Source organism: Electrophorus electricus, chromosome 12 (genome assembly GCF_013358815.1).
Source record: "Electrophorus electricus isolate fEleEle1 chromosome 12, fEleEle1.pri, whole genome shotgun sequence".
Classification (NCBI taxonomy): Eukaryota; Metazoa; Chordata; class Actinopteri; order Gymnotiformes; family Gymnotidae; genus Electrophorus; species Electrophorus electricus.
The window spans coordinates 3,172,406-3,190,166 of record NC_049546.1 but is presented as its reverse complement, the minus strand read 5'-3'; the positions used below and the strand labels follow the sequence as shown (position 1 = coordinate 3,190,166).

The 17,761-nt window shown below is 43.5% G+C and overlaps 3 protein-coding genes across 14 annotated transcripts in view; 1 reads left to right on the top strand and 2 right to left on the bottom strand.

Annotated features, from left to right (window-relative positions):
* Positions 1-7,436, bottom strand: part of mical2b (microtubule associated monooxygenase, calponin and LIM domain containing 2b) — a 56,354-nt gene extending 48,918 nt beyond the window's left edge. For all 12 annotated transcript variants that reach the window (XM_035532085.1, XM_035532086.1, XM_035532087.1 and 9 more), the window contains exons 1-2: positions 7,296-7,436; positions 128-479 (exon numbers count right to left, since the gene is read on the bottom strand). In XM_035532085.1, coding sequence (XP_035387978.1) covers positions 128-391 — 264 coding nt within the window. In that variant the 5' untranslated portion in view covers positions 392-479; positions 7,296-7,436. The remainder of the gene's footprint in view (positions 1-127; positions 480-7,295) is intronic.
* Positions 7,437-8,560: 1,124 nt separating this feature from the next.
* dkk3b (dickkopf WNT signaling pathway inhibitor 3b) lies at positions 8,561-14,077 on the top strand. The gene is made up of 7 exons (XM_027018253.2): positions 8,561-8,862; positions 9,243-9,323; positions 9,621-9,698; positions 11,461-11,553; positions 11,623-11,767; positions 12,764-12,914; positions 13,651-14,077. Exons 1-7 carry the CDS (start codon positions 8,662-8,664, stop codon positions 13,682-13,684), a joined length of 783 nt encoding a protein of 260 aa, XP_026874054.2. The 5' UTR covers positions 8,561-8,661; the 3' UTR covers positions 13,685-14,077.
* A 244-nt stretch (positions 14,078-14,321) lies between these two features.
* Positions 14,322-17,761, bottom strand: part of far1 (fatty acyl CoA reductase 1) — a 17,304-nt gene continuing 13,864 nt past the window's right edge. Inside the window, exon 12 of the mRNA XM_027018262.2 lies at positions 14,322-17,373. Within this exon, the coding sequence (XP_026874063.1) occupies positions 17,211-17,373 (163 nt within the window). The 3' untranslated portion in view covers positions 14,322-17,210. The remainder of the gene's footprint in view (positions 17,374-17,761) is intronic.

Here is a 17,761-nt window from a genome sequence, read left to right as displayed (position 1 = left end):
TGAAATGATTCCGTTACACTATATGTTCCACCTATATGTGAAAGTGCCTGAGTAATAAATTACATCTAAAGTTAAATAAATAAATAATCAGCACTTTAAATGACCAGTTATTTCTGTAGACACGTACCCTGATGTCAGCACACGCTTTGCCTTTCTTGTATTCCTTGTGGTTGGCTCTTTTGTCCAGTTTGGTCCACAGCGCCTTGGCCTTCCAGGAGGTGATGGCTGCTTTGAGGCTGCTGTAGAAACCTGGGTGGTGGGCCGGGAGCAGGTCCAGCTGCCTGCACAGCACGCTGAAGGCCTGGAGGGTGCCCTTACATGTGGAGGCCTGCACGAAGATCTCGAAGAGCTGGTTGGCCTGGGAGCCGCGCTCGTCCTCCGTCTCCCCCATCACTCCTCCCAGCCACGCTCCCACCCAAGGTGCAGCGGGGCTCAGTCACCAGGAACACGCCACCTCACCAGGCATTCTGGGCCAATACCTGTAGCAAATGCATCTTAAAGTGGCTGTTTCAATCACTTCCAAAACACAGGAGAACACCAGTCAACAAGTCTAAATTATGTTTTGGCTTTTTTGCTCATAGTTTAAGGTGCACTTTAATCTCTGGATCTGTGGAAAGGAGCACAATAACCACTTTCTAAAGGTCTATGGAAATATAAACGTTATCATGATGCTTATTTTCCAATGTCCTACATACAGTATTCTTCACGGGTATGTGAACTGTGATTAAATTTTCGTTCTTTTTCTCTGTACTGCAGCACAATTGTTGTTTTGTCTCTGTACCAACCAGCGAACTGGACTTGAAATGAGCAATGATTATAGGATAAACATAGAAATAATCGGTGCTCCAGACAACAGCTCTTTTGAAATACAAAGTATCTCTATTTCAGTGTTCCAGAATTGGCAAAAAATCATAATCTTGTCATTATTTAGTACTTGACTGCAAATACTTTGCAATCAGTGACTGGTTTCAGTATTGAATCTACAACACCAGGGAGGTGATCTCAATTCCTGTTAATTTCAGGACTTTTTGCCTTTAGTCTTGTATGTGAAATTCAGCTTCAATTCAGGTCTTGGCCTGTCAAGAGCCTACTAATTTTTTGCCCCAACCCCCAACCCCCCCCCAAAACCCCAAACAAACAAACAAAAAAAAAACCTCACTTTAGTATTGGTTAATACAACTCACTTTAGTACTGGTTAATATTTATCTCCATAAATCTTAAAGCATTCTTCCACTAGCGAGGTCTTCAGTATGCTTGGTTGCTTGCGATTCAGTCCACCATTGTGTTCTTAGTCCTTAACTCTGAACTAAATATTTAATTGGTTTTAGTTCTTCAGTTCCGCTTTATTCAGTCTTATGACAACCTGCTTTCCCACTGGCAGGTGAGAGACAACAGGAATAGTTTATAAATTCTGCACTAGAATGAATTCCAGATCTTTTTTTTTTTTAGCTCTCTCAGCTATGAGCTAATGATGCAACAAATATTCAAGAAACAACTGACAAGACAAAAAAATCCCTGAGTTATGGTATCCAGAAATGCATGTAACATGGCCCAGTACAGATGTGACGACCCCACACAGATGTAACTACTCTCATACGGAAGACAGGTCGGGCCTGCCATTGTCCTATATCAAATCCTCTGCTTTGGATTTGACTTGCATCACTTAAGTAGAGCTAACAGACTTGTCTGACAAACACGACTAACCAGAAAACTCTCTTGTCAAGGCTCGAAATAATTATTTCACATTCACAAAGTACTTGACGTTGGGGCTAAAGCATGCCAGGACTGCTCTAGATTTCTCACAGCACATTTAACAAGCATCCTTAATGGGTCACAGGCAGCATTTCTTCATCAGATCCAGTCGCATCAACACGGGGACACGAAGCTTTTCATAGGATCACTGCACACAGTGCAGAGCAGGACAGACAAATCAAAGAAAAGAGAAATTACAATCAGGAATCAGAGAATGGCTTGGCCCATATAACCACAAAAGAATGTGAAGTCAAACAAAAGCATTTCTTCCACATACACAGAGGTCTGTCAAACACATGTTGGTCAAAGAAATTTCAAGTTCCCAATTAGCCCAATTAGAAATTGTTCCATATTTTTTTGAGGTTTTCTTAAAAGGAAATATGCTTCAAGCCTGGGTCAGAAGCAGCCATGTGCTACATGCCCACCTGGGCTCTGGCTGGCTTAGTCTGAAACAGAATCCCACACACACGACTCATGTAGATGGGTGTGTAAGGGAGGATGAGTGTGACGGCAACCAGAGACTCAAAGCTTTTCAGTAGTCCCACAATTTGCTGCTCTATTGCTCCTAAGGGTGTTGGACTGGCACGTCGCACTGATATGGCATACAGAAGTCAATAGTGCAATATACAGACAACTTCTCCCTATTATGGGACACACACTGTTGCACTGACTCAAACTTTATATCTCTCACTCACTGTCGCTGTGTGTGTGTGTGTGTGTGCATAATCATAATTTCAACCTAATCTAACCCCCTTGCATTTGCCTTCACAGAGGGGCCAGGAACACACGGCCACAGATGCCCAGAATGGAAATGCACTCCTGCCTATATTTACTCAAACATCAACACATGCAGTGTAGCACCGTCTAAAGCAGTTAGACAGTGTCCAAATCAGCAGACATCACTGGGCAAGACCACAGCCTCTCTTCACCCTTTGCTGAAAGATATTGCTGTGCTTAAGAAACATATAACGTCATTATTAGCAGACCATTGACAGTCAATAACATCTAAATTCAGTAATAATTTGCTCAGCAACTGTTTCTGATGCATAAGATGAACTGTTTGAGTATGATTTTAAGTTACTAGCTCTCTGTTTTAGAGCACCATACACTTCATTGTCCAGAAGGTACTGGGGCCTTGCCTCCTGCGTGTTGCTGTACATATCTCCCTGATAATGCCCATGCTATTGAGAAGTGAACTGTGGCTTAATTCCCCTTAACCACTCCAGTCACCAGCCAGGCAGTTCCTTCACCCTCAGCCCTTCCTGAACTGTATTATGTGCCAGCATGGGCCTTTAGGGCTCACTGTCAAAGTCAGTGCACACTACACAGTCCAGTCAGCATCTAATGTGGCACTTAATGCACCAAGAGTACGAGCACAGACACAGCCAGGCCTGTAGATCCACTACACAGGAATAAGGGCGCCCAGCTGAAGAACAACCCAACACAAGCCTGGAGTGCATCTGCAGAGCAGGCAAAGGTGTGTGCTGCTTGTTAGGGAAGCTATACTTTGTTTGCTTTGAGACGTGGTACGTGTGGGTTGGAAGAGTTGCCTGAAGTGAAATGTATACTGTAGAGGATTTTTAAAAAATGTAACCTGAGAATATCTTGCACAGATCTACTACTGTCTAAGGGAAAGGGATATATTACCTTAGCCTAGACTGCTGGTAACAGAGAGAAGTAGACCCCAGGAGTAGTACACATCATGTAAGAACTACTTCAAACAAAGAAACAAGCAAACAAAATTTTTTTTTTTTGCAAAGAATGTGGTTTGCATTAATGAAGGATATAGAAAAGAATTCTGAAAATAATTAAAAGATTCAGTTATGTCAGTGCAATATTATGAAAATACATCTGCTTGTTCGAAGGTTTCAGGACTGAAGGTCATAGTACTGTTGAAAAGCCCTGGTCCAGAGCAGTGCTTCAGAAGAGGCAGCCATTTGAAGCCCCGCATAACTGCGCAAAAAAATGCAGTGTGCACAGATGCCGAGAATGGGAAGGGGGGGAGGAGAGAGAGAGACAGGCCAAGGGAGAGAGACAGGGAGAAAGAGAGGAGAGAGAGAGAGAGAGAAAGAGGAAAACAGAAAGTCCTGCCAGCATAAAAGGAGGAATGCTGATGAGCATCTGAACACTGTTCCAGGAGCACCTCAGCAAAACAGCGAGATCCAAAGCTGGGAGCCTGCAGGCCCACCAATACTCCCTGCATGTTACTCCAGACACGTCACCTGGCTTTACTTCAATAAATCATCTTCAACATGGTCATCTTTACTGAGAGCCATGTCAACTCACTTCAGCATTTCAGACACCACTGCCTCCCATGCACCAACACACCTCTATAACACACGGCATTTTAGCATAGTTTTTATAGAAATGTGAAAAAGTAGCCAGGCTGCAAGCATATAAGGACTGACTTCCAATGCTATGGATTATGTAGCAGGGCATACACCAGAGGTTAACAGTTCAAAGTCAAACATTCTGTTTAGAGATTCCGTTGTCTAAAACCACAGAATGTCAAGATTACAAATGGAAACTTTGCAGGCCGTTTATCAGAGTTGAAGCAGACTCGTCCATGACAGCAGAGCAGAAGGCAAATGAGCCACCTCTGCTTTTCAGAACTGCTCACAGTGGCAGTCGGTCCCTCTAATCTTAATAATGGCTGCTTTGCACATGCAACGACAGGCCATCTCATACGTTAGGCTTAATGAGGCAGGGGGATGTAGGTCATGTTTACACCCGTAACTGCCCATAATGACATCTCTGGGGTACCACACTCTGCTGAGATCTGGTGACAGTCAGCTGGACAACACCCAGAGATTTCCTTCACCCAGACATCAGTGACCGATCTGCACCTCCCTATGCCTCCACACAGGAAGCATGATGAAGAGCTTCCTGGTGTTTAGAGGAGGGGCTGGGGCTGGAAGCACAGGTACGCTGACCCAGCCTGCACATGACCATTACTGTGTCAGTCTCCTGGGGCTGGCCAGTGATTTGCATCATGCCTTGTTATCTGTTCATACTGAAGTTTCAAGGAGATTTTCAGATCTTAACATCTGATGCTGTAGTGTGGAATTCAAGGCGAAATGACTTAAGATAAAAAGTAAAGTGATTACAATATGGAACCCCTGCTGTCAGTAGGTTCGGTTTTTTAATAACAAACAGCACCACCATCAACATTTACCGTACCCTCTACTAGTATATTCTAAAGTAGCCCTGGGATCCTGCCATTGTTTTGTATGGCAATTAGTTACTGCAAGTGTAAATTAGCCTTAAGCATGTTAGCACTGCCCTCAGTTTCTACAAGTCCAGCTTTTCCTGGAGCTTTCAGATGGTCTCTCAGCTCAGAATAGACAGGTGTCATATTTCATGTTCCAGAAGGGTGTGATCCAATCTGCTGGCCTACAGGAGGGCAGGGCCAAGGTCCTGACACTGCACAAAGGAAGGCTTTTGGTAAACAGACTATCTCTCTGAGCAGAGGAATTTTCAGATTTAAAAATGCATCAACTAGATCCTGCTCTGTGAATCCAGAATTTGAGAACTGGCACCAAGAGCTATACTTCAACAGATGACTTGTTCTAGACAGTAAATCCCCCTCCAAGTGTCAGCCTGGCCCATATTACCTAACCTGACATTGTTTCCCTACTGATTACACATCCAATGTTAAAATGATAAGCAACATTAATGGAACTTCCTGTGTCTGTAATTCTTACCAAGAATATATCCAAACAGTGGAAAATCAATATTTGCTTACTCTTGGTTTAGGTCTTTCTGTTATGCTGTAACCAAATGAATGAACTTCTAAACCAGTGAAAGTAGATTAGAGCTGTTGTGGTCTTAGGCACTGCAGACTGATCAAGATGTTTTACAGCTAAACTACATCTGAACTCAGACTTGTTAAACTACATAGAAACATTTGTGGTTTAGTATTTCAACACTACTTAATTCAAGCTACTTTTGCATAATAAATAATTCAGATTAAACTCTTTAGATAAATGCTTAGAACAAACAAAACATTGATGTTTTTCACCTGCATGTGTGCATGCACACACATAAAAGACGATCATATTACAACTCATTACGGCAAGGCAGAGCTAATACTAATTAAAATGTTGAATTATTCAGGCTGACCTTTCAGCCTTTTTAAGTCCATCGCTCTCACAGCACTCGTCTCAGTAAGACTCAGTAAGTAGTAGTATGCATTAGGGACTAGCACCTTTTACATGCAAACATACAGTACGTTGTGTAAACAGCTGCATTGCTCCACCATGCTGCACAGACATGACTGAGAGTCTCATAAATGACTGGGCAAAGGAATTCATCAGTCGTTCTGCCACTCAATCTTCTAGAGGGGAACACCGCTTTCCACGGAGGAAGCCGAGTTGTGGCCCTCAGCCACATGCCAAACACCCTCACTTGGCATTAGCACCATGCGGCTCTCAGAGCGGGTACAGTAAAACCCTGACACAGCTCTGCTGTGCACGAGAGCGAGGTCACCGTGCTGGTGTATTTTTGTCATCCCCTTCACTGATATACAGGACAGTCCTTATAAGACAGCAGCACGGTCCAGGAAGTGCCCCAGGCTCCATAAGACACGTCTCACTCTGATGGCCAATGGGAGACAGTGTATCAGAAATTCATGAGGAAAGCAGATAATTAATTGTATGTGATATTATGCAGGGATGGTGGAGGTATTAGGCCACACTAGCTCTTTGGGGAGCTTGAATCATACATGACCTCCTGCATGGTCTGCAATACTGAACACTCCTAGATAAATCTATGGTCACTGGATCAGGGTTGGGATTTAATTATCACTGACTTAATTGCACATGCCATTTTATGAAAATATAATCCGCCGTGTATCATTACAACAGCTAAAAAAATGAACAATACTCAGTCCATAGGTCCTCCAACGTTCCTACTGTCTGTCAACTTTTGCCAGTGGCTACAGTTATTACACAAGTAGCCTCCGTCCTGAGAGGGACGGAAGGAAGGTTACTTTAAAGTGGTCTCAGAAGCATCGTTATGAACTAATGATCAAATGAACTAATCTAATCGTGTACCACGAGGCCCACACATGACAAAAAGTCTAATCTATTGTCACAGCAGGTACATGGTCTCTGATGAGCATAACCGAGAATGAAGTGAAAACCCGAGGAAAATAAATCCCAAAACACCTGTCAGTGCCGATAACCTCGATATGTTTACAACGGACTTTAATTTTCAACAACACATTTAGTTTAAAGCTTCTAAGGAAAATGAAACCAGCCGGCGTGCGTGCAGACAGTTGCGCTGAAATATTCAACACTGCACTTGATACCAGAGTGCGGAGGGAACATGATACCTACGGCGTTGTTTGTGTTTAAGGTTTTCTTCGAGATTATATCCTTGTTTGAAACAAATAAACATAATAAAGTAAGGGCGCGTCCACGATACGAGACAATGTTTTGTTTTGTTTTGTTTTTTTCCTTTTTCCACCAACGCGTGCATCACACGCGCGCGGCGTCACAAAACTCCTGTCAGCGTAGCCACTCAACACCACTGTAACTTACAGTTTCTGGGAGAACTGTAGTCATCCAGTGCCTTTCCCTGTCCGTTGTCGTCTATATCCGTAAAACGTTTTTAGACTGTTGTTCTCTAAAGAAAATGTCACAAATTAAAATGTTCGTTTCGCTTGAAGCCCTCGCAGCCGGCCGTTAGTAACGTTTTCGAGCAGAGCGCGTGCGTCTGCAAACCTTTTATATTGAGAGGCGGAGCTTCGGCGTATTGACGTCCAATCAGGAGTTCACATAAACTTGGACGGCAAATACTGCAGTTTGTGGAATTATATTTGTTGTGAGTGATTAGTACTGAAATTCAGTGATGTCAGTACGACTGTATCCTATAAACAGCGTAGAAGTCAGGGATGAGGAAAGAATATAGATAATTAAGATATTTTATTAACCAAAATATGAAATTATGGCACAAATGTAATTTTAAACCGCATATAACGGTAGAGTAGGCCATACTTTTTGAGAGACACCAAAAATCTATTTTTAAGAAAAAGCTTAGCTCATTCGAAAAGTCTGGCACGCGCACGCTCTCTCTCTCTCTCTCTCTCTCTCTCTCTCTCTCTCTCTCTCTCTCTCTCTCTCTCTCTCTCTCTCTCTCTCTCTCTCTCTCTCACACACACACACACACACAGAGCTTTTTTTTTGCCGCATACCACTTGTCAGAGAGCTTAAGATTCCAGAAAAGGTACAAATATATTTGTATTTATAGTCTTACATCTCCTCTGCTCAAAGTGAATCTAATTATCCTCACATTACTTTCCCTTTGGCACATTAAATATTAAGTTAATTTACTAACTAATATTACAAAATCATACGCATTTGTTTTGAAGTACAATAAATAGAAAACGACCATCACCGACTGCTAGGTCAGGTGCAAATAATAGCAAATAACTGCGGTACAGCTTGTACGTTATCGCCATCTACAGGAGACGAAGGAGACAGACGTCGGATGATCTCTAGGTTCAAATGTTAAAGGGGGTGTTGACTGAGAAGAATTCTTTAATGAGAATATATGAAATATGACGAATTTTCGAAGGATATGAAGAAAGGTCTGTAAACAAATTGCTTATTTTTTTAATGAAACGTGAGTCAAGGAATCACTAGATATTTATATCATTTCTATATTAAGTTTTAAAAAATAAAATCCATAGAATGTGTTTTAATACTGGGCTCTTTAGTTCAGTATGGTACAGAAAGTGTTTTTTTCCCTGGAATAGTACGCTGTCGCTTTAATAAAGTGGGCATTTAGACCCAGTGGTGGAAGCCAAAAGCCTTTTTCCGGTATTTTGTTCCTTCGTAAATTTCCAAATAAAACCCCCTCTCTGGATAGAGTCTGATTCTCGGGACGTTCCCTTGCGCTAAAACCATGCTGCTATTTGCGCTACTTTGGCTGTATGCAGGCTTTGCGCCTGGGAATGCAGAACAGCGAGTTCATGTTGAGACCCCAGACACAAGGAGCCTCGAATCGCATGCGGCTCAGGGCCAAGCAACTCTCAACGAAATGTTCCGGGAGGTCGAAGAACTGATGGAAGACACCCAGCAGAAATTACAGGAGGCTGTCCATCAGGTAGGGGACGGAGGACGACCGGCTCGTGGGACAACGGACTGAGCCTCTTCGAGTTTTACGAAGGAGCACATCGGAACTTTAAAAAAATATATATGAAAATGTACAATTTGTAGATTCATTTTAAAGGGGTTTTTAAAGACATTCAAACGCGATATTTCGCAACCAGGCCACAAATGGATGTGCGGTTTTTTTTGTTGTTTTGTCTTTTCTTTTCAGCCTTATTCTCACTTTCTGCTTTGTTTGCTGACTTTTAAATAGCGGTAGTTAGGAGCGCAGTGAAATGAACTTTCCACCTCGTTTACTAGTAACCCAGCGTTTCTGGTAAACTCTGCTTTGTTAACGCCTTGTTGCTTTGTTCATCAAATACGCACACCGTATAGATGGAGAATGAGACGTCCAAATCTCTGTATGGGCACAGTCTGCCTTCCAGATACGACTCTCTGAACAGGACAGAAGCCAAGGTGCGAATGAACCCTCTAAAGAGAATGTGTGTATGTGTATGTGTATATATATATATATATATATATATTGTTGGGGTGGAGGTGGAAGGTAATTAAAGTTTGCCATATCTGACAATGTGGAAATATTTCCACATTGTCAGATTTTAATGGAAGTTTCTTAAACATCTAGGGACAGTTCTTCACATATATTAGTCCCAGTGTCATGTACGCCGAGACTCCTATAATGGCCACCAGTAAGACGTTGTTAGTTTTAAGTTAAGCTTTGATTTTTTTGCTTTATGGATTTGACCTCTTAAGGAAGCCAGAGCTCATGCTGGAGGGAGCCCCATCTCCAAAACCCTAATTCAGACTGGCCAGTGGAACAATGTGGACCATGTGAGTGCACAATAAACATTATAAACTGTGAAATCAGGAGAGTGTATTTTGGTTTCAGCTTTTCAGTAATAAAATATGTACGTTTTATTTTCAAACAAGATGTTATTCAGTTATTCACCATGTCCACAGATCAATTATAAATCTATTTAATGGATATTTTAGATTAATTTCATGGCATTTAGTTTCTTGACAGTTAGTATCAAGTCATGTTGGAGTGCACTGCTTCAAAACCCCTTTCCCAGACAACTCTCTCTCTCTCATATATATATATATATATATATATATATATATATATATATATATATATATATAAAAAAAACTGGGAGAATTTGCTGTGTGTTCATTCTTCCAAATAGATGCTGATGCATGACGTGTCCATTGGTGCATTCTGTCAGTCATCACCTACAGCGCTTCCTCACTGAGATCTAAGTGTGCGCTGCTCAGAGCTGTGGGGCACTGGGCGGAAAGACAGATGGAAAACCTTCTGCCTCGTTACTGTCTGCTGTCAGAGCGCGTACTCTTTCCAGTACTGAGGAAGATGAATCACATGGGTTATGATTCATTATTTAGCTACTGCACTCCTGCCAAGGGTTTTTAAACGTAAAGGCGGTTAGTAATGGCTGGATCATGTGTTTTCACACTGCAAATTGAAGAGTCTTCGTAATCGCTCCCATGTGTGGCGACACCTCGTAAAAAGTCAGGCTTTGTACCAGGTATTAGTGAAAAAGAAAAACTCCCACACCAGGTCCTCATGTGTGCAAGCCCGGGCTTGCGGAGCTGTGTCACTGCTGAGCGCACCAGGATGCCAAAGTGGGTGCATGCCTTCACTCTGCAGCAGACAGAAGTCCGAAAGAAGAGTTCTGGAAAGGCCATTCTCCCAGTGCATGTGCAGTCAGATCACACTGAGGATTTAGGTGTTTCAACACCTAACAGCTTAAATACCCATACTTTGATTAATCTTTGTTTTTTTGTTCTGACCATGTAATGTTTCCTGCTTTGCAGTACACTGTAGTAAGATTGAAAGAGGGCTATTTTATTTCTGTTACTGCTAATGAGTTCTCAGTGGGGCTCTTTTGAATCCTAAACCACCCAGATCAGTAAAGTTTTAGGTGAGGATCGGGGAGGAATGTGGCACTGCTCAGTTTACCGTGAAGACTCTGAAGTTAAAGGCAGGAGGAATTGGGATGCACAGGGAACCTTTGCTGGAATTTGTCTCCAGATGACTCACTCGAAAAAGACTACCACATCAGTCCAGGCGCCGTTATTCTGGAGGAATTCAAGGCTTTGATCTCATAGCCACCTCCCCCGTAACAGCTTGCAAACTGCATAATAAAAATCATATGCAAGCAATTCAAACTGTTCCAGAACATTCCTGCTTCTGATGAAGTAATTACAGATGGTCTGATAAGTGCAAAAGCATTAATACACTGTTAAAACTTGGTAATGACTGTGTAAAACTGGTTCTCTTGTGAAGAGGCAACAGTGGGTAAATGGACAAATGCCAACATGAGATGGTTGATGATGTTTGGAGGACAAAAACATTCATGCTCTGACCATGAGTCACTATAGAACCATGTCTGTGTAGAGAAACACCACCTTGAACATTTCTGACCTGTGGGCATAAACACACACACATAGAGAAACAGGGAGTATATACACAAATGTTCATACATTGTGTCATAATCCTTCTCAAGTGATAATGGGTCATGGCCTTCCACACATCTGTACCATTACAGTGTGTGTGTGCCATGTCTATGTCTAGGAGTGTCTGACAGATGAAGACTGTGAGGAGGACAACTACTGCCGGTACGAGCTCAGCAGGTCCAAGTGCGCCCCCTGCAGGACCACCGGCACGGTGAGTGATTTATTTCCCCCTCGGACACTGCGCTCCCAGCGCGCTGACGGCCCCTTTGCGTGTTTGCAGGAGTGCGAGAAGAACGAGGAGTGTTGCGGAGAGCAGCTGTGCGTGTGGGGTCTGTGCGCACTGAACAGGACCACCGGTCAGTCGGGCACGATCTGCCAGCAGCAGAGCGACTGCAGTTCCCAGCATTGCTGTGCCTTCCACAGAGGTGACCCCACCAAAACTTACAGCACGGGCCAGACGCTGGCATCCGGAGGGCTGCTAGCGTCCGGCTTCGCACCGCACCCGTCCTCACACGCGCACTGAGCGTCTAATCGGCTAATAGCAAGAGTTTCCAAAATCATAGCTGCCCTCCTAGCCTATCAGGGACCATTTACAAGAGGTCTGCCTGCACAATTTGGTGTTATCCCCTCTTCAACACACCTTTCATTCAACTCGATCGGTTACTGATGAATTGGAGCAGCTGGGGGAGAACTGAACCAGGCAGTGCTGCAGCCGTACTGCACCAGTGTGTGAGAATCAGAAGACACTAGAGTGGGAAAAAAGACTCAGAGTTTAAGAGGTACAGAGGATGACATTTAGTGTGGTATATGGTGTACCATGCAGGACCACAAATGTACAATACACTGTGACTAGATTTCTCTTTCAGCAGTAAGATTTATCACTGAATAATTCTGGAGTAAAACAAAAGTCATTTAAACGCACCAAAGGGAAATAGAGGAATTTTGTCTCTTTAAAATATCACCTATGGAGGAAAGCGAAAAACCCATGCAGTCTTAAATTCCAGGCTCAAGCCCGATACATTTGAGGTTCATTTTGTTTCCAAGTGGCAGTATTTCTCCCGGCGAGATGCTCACATTTCAACCACAGCCCAGCCGTGTGTGGAGCTATAGAGCCCATTCTTGTCTGGGGTGCCTGTGGCCCAGTGCAGGAACCACAAACCACACATGGATAGTTGGGAATCTCTCATTCGCAGCAGGGAAAAAAAAGACTTCCAATCCCACCGATCCAACTTCCTTGGAGAAGTTGGTCAAGTTCCTGATTTGATTGTTTAAACTGGTTGACGTATCCAGTGTGCCTCAAAAATGGCAAGATGCCCCTACTACTGTCCATAATGTGGTCATTAGAACATATCTGAGTTGTAATGACCACTCATGTTCTAACGCATGGTCATTAGAATTCTGCTCCTGTTGTCTGTGGGTAGCGTTCCTGTTCCCGGTGTGTCGGCCCCGGCCTCGGGAGGGGCAGGGGTGCCATGAGCAACCCAACCAGCTGCTGGAGCTGCTGCTGTGGGACGACGAGGCACCATATGAACACTGCCCATGTGCTGCAGGACTGCAGTGCCAGCTGGCCGGGTAAGACAGCACACACACTGCCCTGCAGTGCCAGCCAGTGGGGTAGGACTACATACACACACACACACTGCCCTACAGTGCCAGCCAGTGGGGTAGGACTACACACACACACACACACACACACACACACTGCCCTGCAGTGCTAGCCAGTGGGGTAGGACTACACACACACACACACACACTGCCCTACAGTGCCAGCCAGTGGGGTAGGACTACACACACACACACTGCCCTGCAGTGCCAACCAGTGGGGTAGGACTACACACACACACACTGCCCTGCAGTGCCAGCCAGTGGGGTAGGACTACACACACACACACTGCCCTGCAGTGCAAACCAGTGGGGTAGGACTACACACACACACACTGCCCTGCAGTGCCAGCCAGTGGGGTAGGACTACACACACACACACACACACTGCCCTACAGTGCCAGCCAGTGGGGTAGGACTACACACACACACTTTAATCAAAGCTCTAACAATCAGACATTAGTGATCTTAAAATTGCTTTACCATTAGAACAGCTTATATTTCATAGCAATGAATGGTAAACTATAGTGATTTAATTGCTGCTGAGATGATTCAAACCAATTTTGGGAAACAAAAACATCTGAAGCTTCTGACATGTTTGTAATTGGGCAAATACCCCAATATATTCACAGTATGAATATATACATCAAATAACAACCTTTCATTTGCATGTAGTATTTATTTTCTTCTTAATTTTACATTATAGCAAAGAATCCCTGTGCACAGCCGAGAAGAGCTGATTCACAAACAGGAGCAGGAGCGTCCCGCCACTACTCTGCATTATCCACACAATTAGTGGGATTATAATTATTTAACCTTAATTATACAGCTTTTCTTGTTGACATTTGCTGATCATTCGTTCTATATATTACATTTATATATTTCATTTTTTATTATGTTTGATATAAAATACATATAAATAGTCAAAGTGTAGACTTAAATTTAGGGCTATATTCCTGTTGTATACTCTTCAATGACTAGATGACCAAGTCTTATAATGCTTTTAACACTTGTGCGTTTTCTTAAATGAATGTTTTTTTTGTTTGTTTGTTTACCTTTAGTTAATAACTAAGTGTAAATAATTCTCTGAAGACAGCAAAACAAAAATAAAATGAACATTCACTGAGGTTTAATTGTTCTACTCATGATACAAAAGTCATGCGATGGTTTAGTGCCCATTTGTTTTACGTCCTATGGTGCCAACACGGACATTAGATGGCAGTAATGTAGTAACACTCGGGTGGAACCTGGACATGACTTCAATCTTACTGATGCGCAGGACAAACATTAGTGAATGACTTCACAGGGCCCTACTCGAGTCTGGCGTCAAACCTACGCCATGCTTTCTGTTCAGATACAGATGAAGCAGTCTAGCAATGGATTTCACAGTTTATTTATTTATTTGGTTTTACAAACACAAGGCACCCATTGATTTTTGCCTTTCGACATTGACTGTGGCAATTAATATCCCTCCAGGAAAACTTAACACAGCCAGACAGACTTGCAGTTGCTCAGAAACCTGCTCACAGTTCACCTGACTCAATGTGTTAACCTTAGGGAAAGCCAAATGACGTTCAGATAAGGCAGACAAACAGAAAAGAAGAGACAATGACCGTGTATTGGCTTTGTCAAAGCCTCAGTATCTGATTGCCTCTGCTGCAGCAGGAGAGAAACCCTGGTAATATCACAGCTGTCAAACGCCCTTTGGAATGAGGTCTTCCTCACACGGTCTGTCACATCAAGGCCCCAGCATTCACCAGTGCGTCAGAGGAAGTATACAAATGTAACGAGTTTAGAAGAAGCACAAAAGACTTCTATCACTAGTTATACAAGAGGAATTGCACGCAAAGGTAGATTTCATAAAATTCTAGATAATTCTAACAGAATTGTTAAAAAAAGGAAAAAGGATTATTTATACGCTTTGAGCTTTTGATGTCATGGGCTTAGAAAAATATCTTTTTTAAATGTTCCTGTGCTGTTTACTTGTATATAAATAGTATCCTTGTTTTATTAAAAGGAACTGCAATGCACTTTCCAGAATCCTTCTCTGGGTCTTACGAAGGCCCTTACAAAGTCTCTTTTCCACAGGAGTGAGAGTCATGCTTCACTATTTTGGTGACTATTGCTGCCTCTTTCTTGAAACTTTCAACATTCACTCTCAGTTCCTGCAAGCTGGATTTCACTGAACCATAAACTGACCAGCCCTCACTACGACGACGCCACACATTACTACTCATTTAATGGAACTGTATTAGATCAGAATATAAATGATAAAAACCATCAGAAATAATCCACATCAACGCTTGGGACAACCACCTCCCCATCACCCAACCTTACAAATCTCTGACCGACATTAATGCTATTCTACTAATACAAAACACTGGCTTGTTATAAAGATTTGTTTTCAACCCACCACATATTTGGAATAATTTTTCCAAAACAAACACACACAATATTAAAGTCTTCACCACCATCTGAATCATTGGGACTCTCTGTGGTGGTTTCACTAACAACTTGCTGTTTTCATACTAAAATTATTTAGACTTGAATATGGACAAGATCCTTTGTTATATTGTTAAACTGCCTTCAAAAACAACAAAAAATAAATAAATAAATCAACATTTGGGTGAAATTCCTCTTTAAGCAGGAACCCCTGAAGAGCAGCTCCACTCGGTGTGGCTGTTCGTGCGGGACGCGGCCCTTCCTGACGTAAGCGCGCTGGAGGCTGGGCCACGCAGTCCTCCACACCCAACCCCAGTGTGGCGTTCCACGGTCCACGCGCTAACAGGCATCCGTGCACAGAAATCTGAGCACAATGAGGACCTGTTACGCGCAGACCTGGAGGACAACAGCATGTGCTATACATTACACGTACTGACGTTCCTTTCCTTCATAAATAAATAGTCTCTCAGTATTTATTAAATGCTTGATAATTAGTTAGTACAATGTATATATCATGATCTAAAACGCTTGTACACAAATGGGTAGAAAATGATTGCTTTTTTTCCTCTGCAAAGTTTCAGCTACATTCAAGACAGATTCCCGACCGAGATGTCCTGTCTGATGGTCTCCAGCCTCCTACGATAACAGTACTGAACTGATGGATCTGCTATACAGTGTGGTGACCAAATCACAATAAAGAGGACAAAAATCACAGCTATGGGACTTAAAGACCTTGAGCAGAAAGGAAACATTCTGTCATAGGGACCTACTAATGACGACATGTTTACATGCAACACATACAAAAGCAGAAAAATAAGTTAGAGCCAGAAACTGTGATTAATTTCAAAGAAAGATAAATGATTCTAAATTGGAGGACACAGGACACAGAGACAAACATCCATCCAACCAACGAGAAGGGCCCAGTCCTGCCCTGCTATACCTACAGAGCTAACTAAAGCTTACTTTATTCACTGAGATAATAGACCTCATCTGCCAGAGCCACAGAAGACAGGAACTGTATCACAGAACGTCCTCCTCAAGCTCTCCAGAAAACAGAACCGTCGCTAAGCACACAAAAACGTAAAACAGCATCCACAAAGTTAGTGTGTTAATCAAATCGCAACATGTGATAGGGGGCAACACAACACAACCTGTAAGACTGGATAACTGTTAGCACAATACTGTTACAATGACCTGCCCCTTACAGTAAACCCTAGCGGCCAATAACTGAATATGAGGAAAAAAACAAATTAAATACATAAACTAAAAATACAGGGCAAAAGGGGGAAAAAAGGGGTTGACAAACTAGGAGAGGTAAGTGGAGCTGGAGGGGAGTGTAAGCCCATCATAAACCAGGTGTAATCAGGAATTAGACTCCTAGGCACAGAGCAGTGATTCAGTTAGCAAATTCCTTATTTTCCTGCCTTGTACATGATTGGATAAGGTTGGGGGGAAAAAATGTCATAAACGAGTGTAAACCGTGAAAATGGACGTTTGCCAGGCGCCTCCTTGTGGTCAGGAGTTGGCGGACGTACAGTCGATGCTTAGGCAGTCTCGGCAAGAACGTTCAGAGCCCTGGCGGTGTTAGCGCCTTACATGACTCGAGCCCCAACCAGTCCTGCTTCCTATTAAACGGCCAAGGCAAGAAGCCCACATGGACTTGACTGGCCGGGTTTGACCCTAACGGTGGGGTGGGGGGTGGGGGGAGGGGGGAAGAAGGGTGCTCTGGAGTCCAGAGCTTTGCTGAGCTGTAGCGTATGCATAGCTATCACAGGCCAGAGAAAGCAGCAGAGAGAGGGGGTGGGGGGGGTGGAGTGGGGGGTTTCAGTATCTCATGGTGCTGGACGCCCTGAAGTAGGAGAGGAACTTGAAGCACAGGTTGACCACGAAGTACCAGATGTTGCGTGCCATCTGGGAACGGGCGATGAAGACACGCCACAGCAGGACCACCAGCACTGTGTTGAACGTGTAGCGGATGTTCCGCAGCCTGCACAGACAGGAAGAGAGGGGTGACGCAATTGCACGGCTACCTGAAACGCTGCAGGTCTGGTAAACAGCTAATACACTTACACGGATGTACACGGCCAGTTCGTTCTGAAAGGTTCAGGTTTGCCACCAACTCCATGGCGGCACCCAAGACGCTGCCATAGCTCTTTATCTTTGCCAGTCTTGTACCCCGTCCCTGCAGCAGGGAGCTGGCTGCCTGATAGGAAGGTGGGCGGAGCACGGCTAGGCCCGCCTCTCCAGCTGCCTCCATTGTGAAGCAGCTGGGCCAGTGTTATATGAATATTATATATATGTGTGCATATACTATATGCAGAGGTTCATACGTGCACGCATGATGCTGAAGCGTATGTTACGTTGCACGTGAGCCG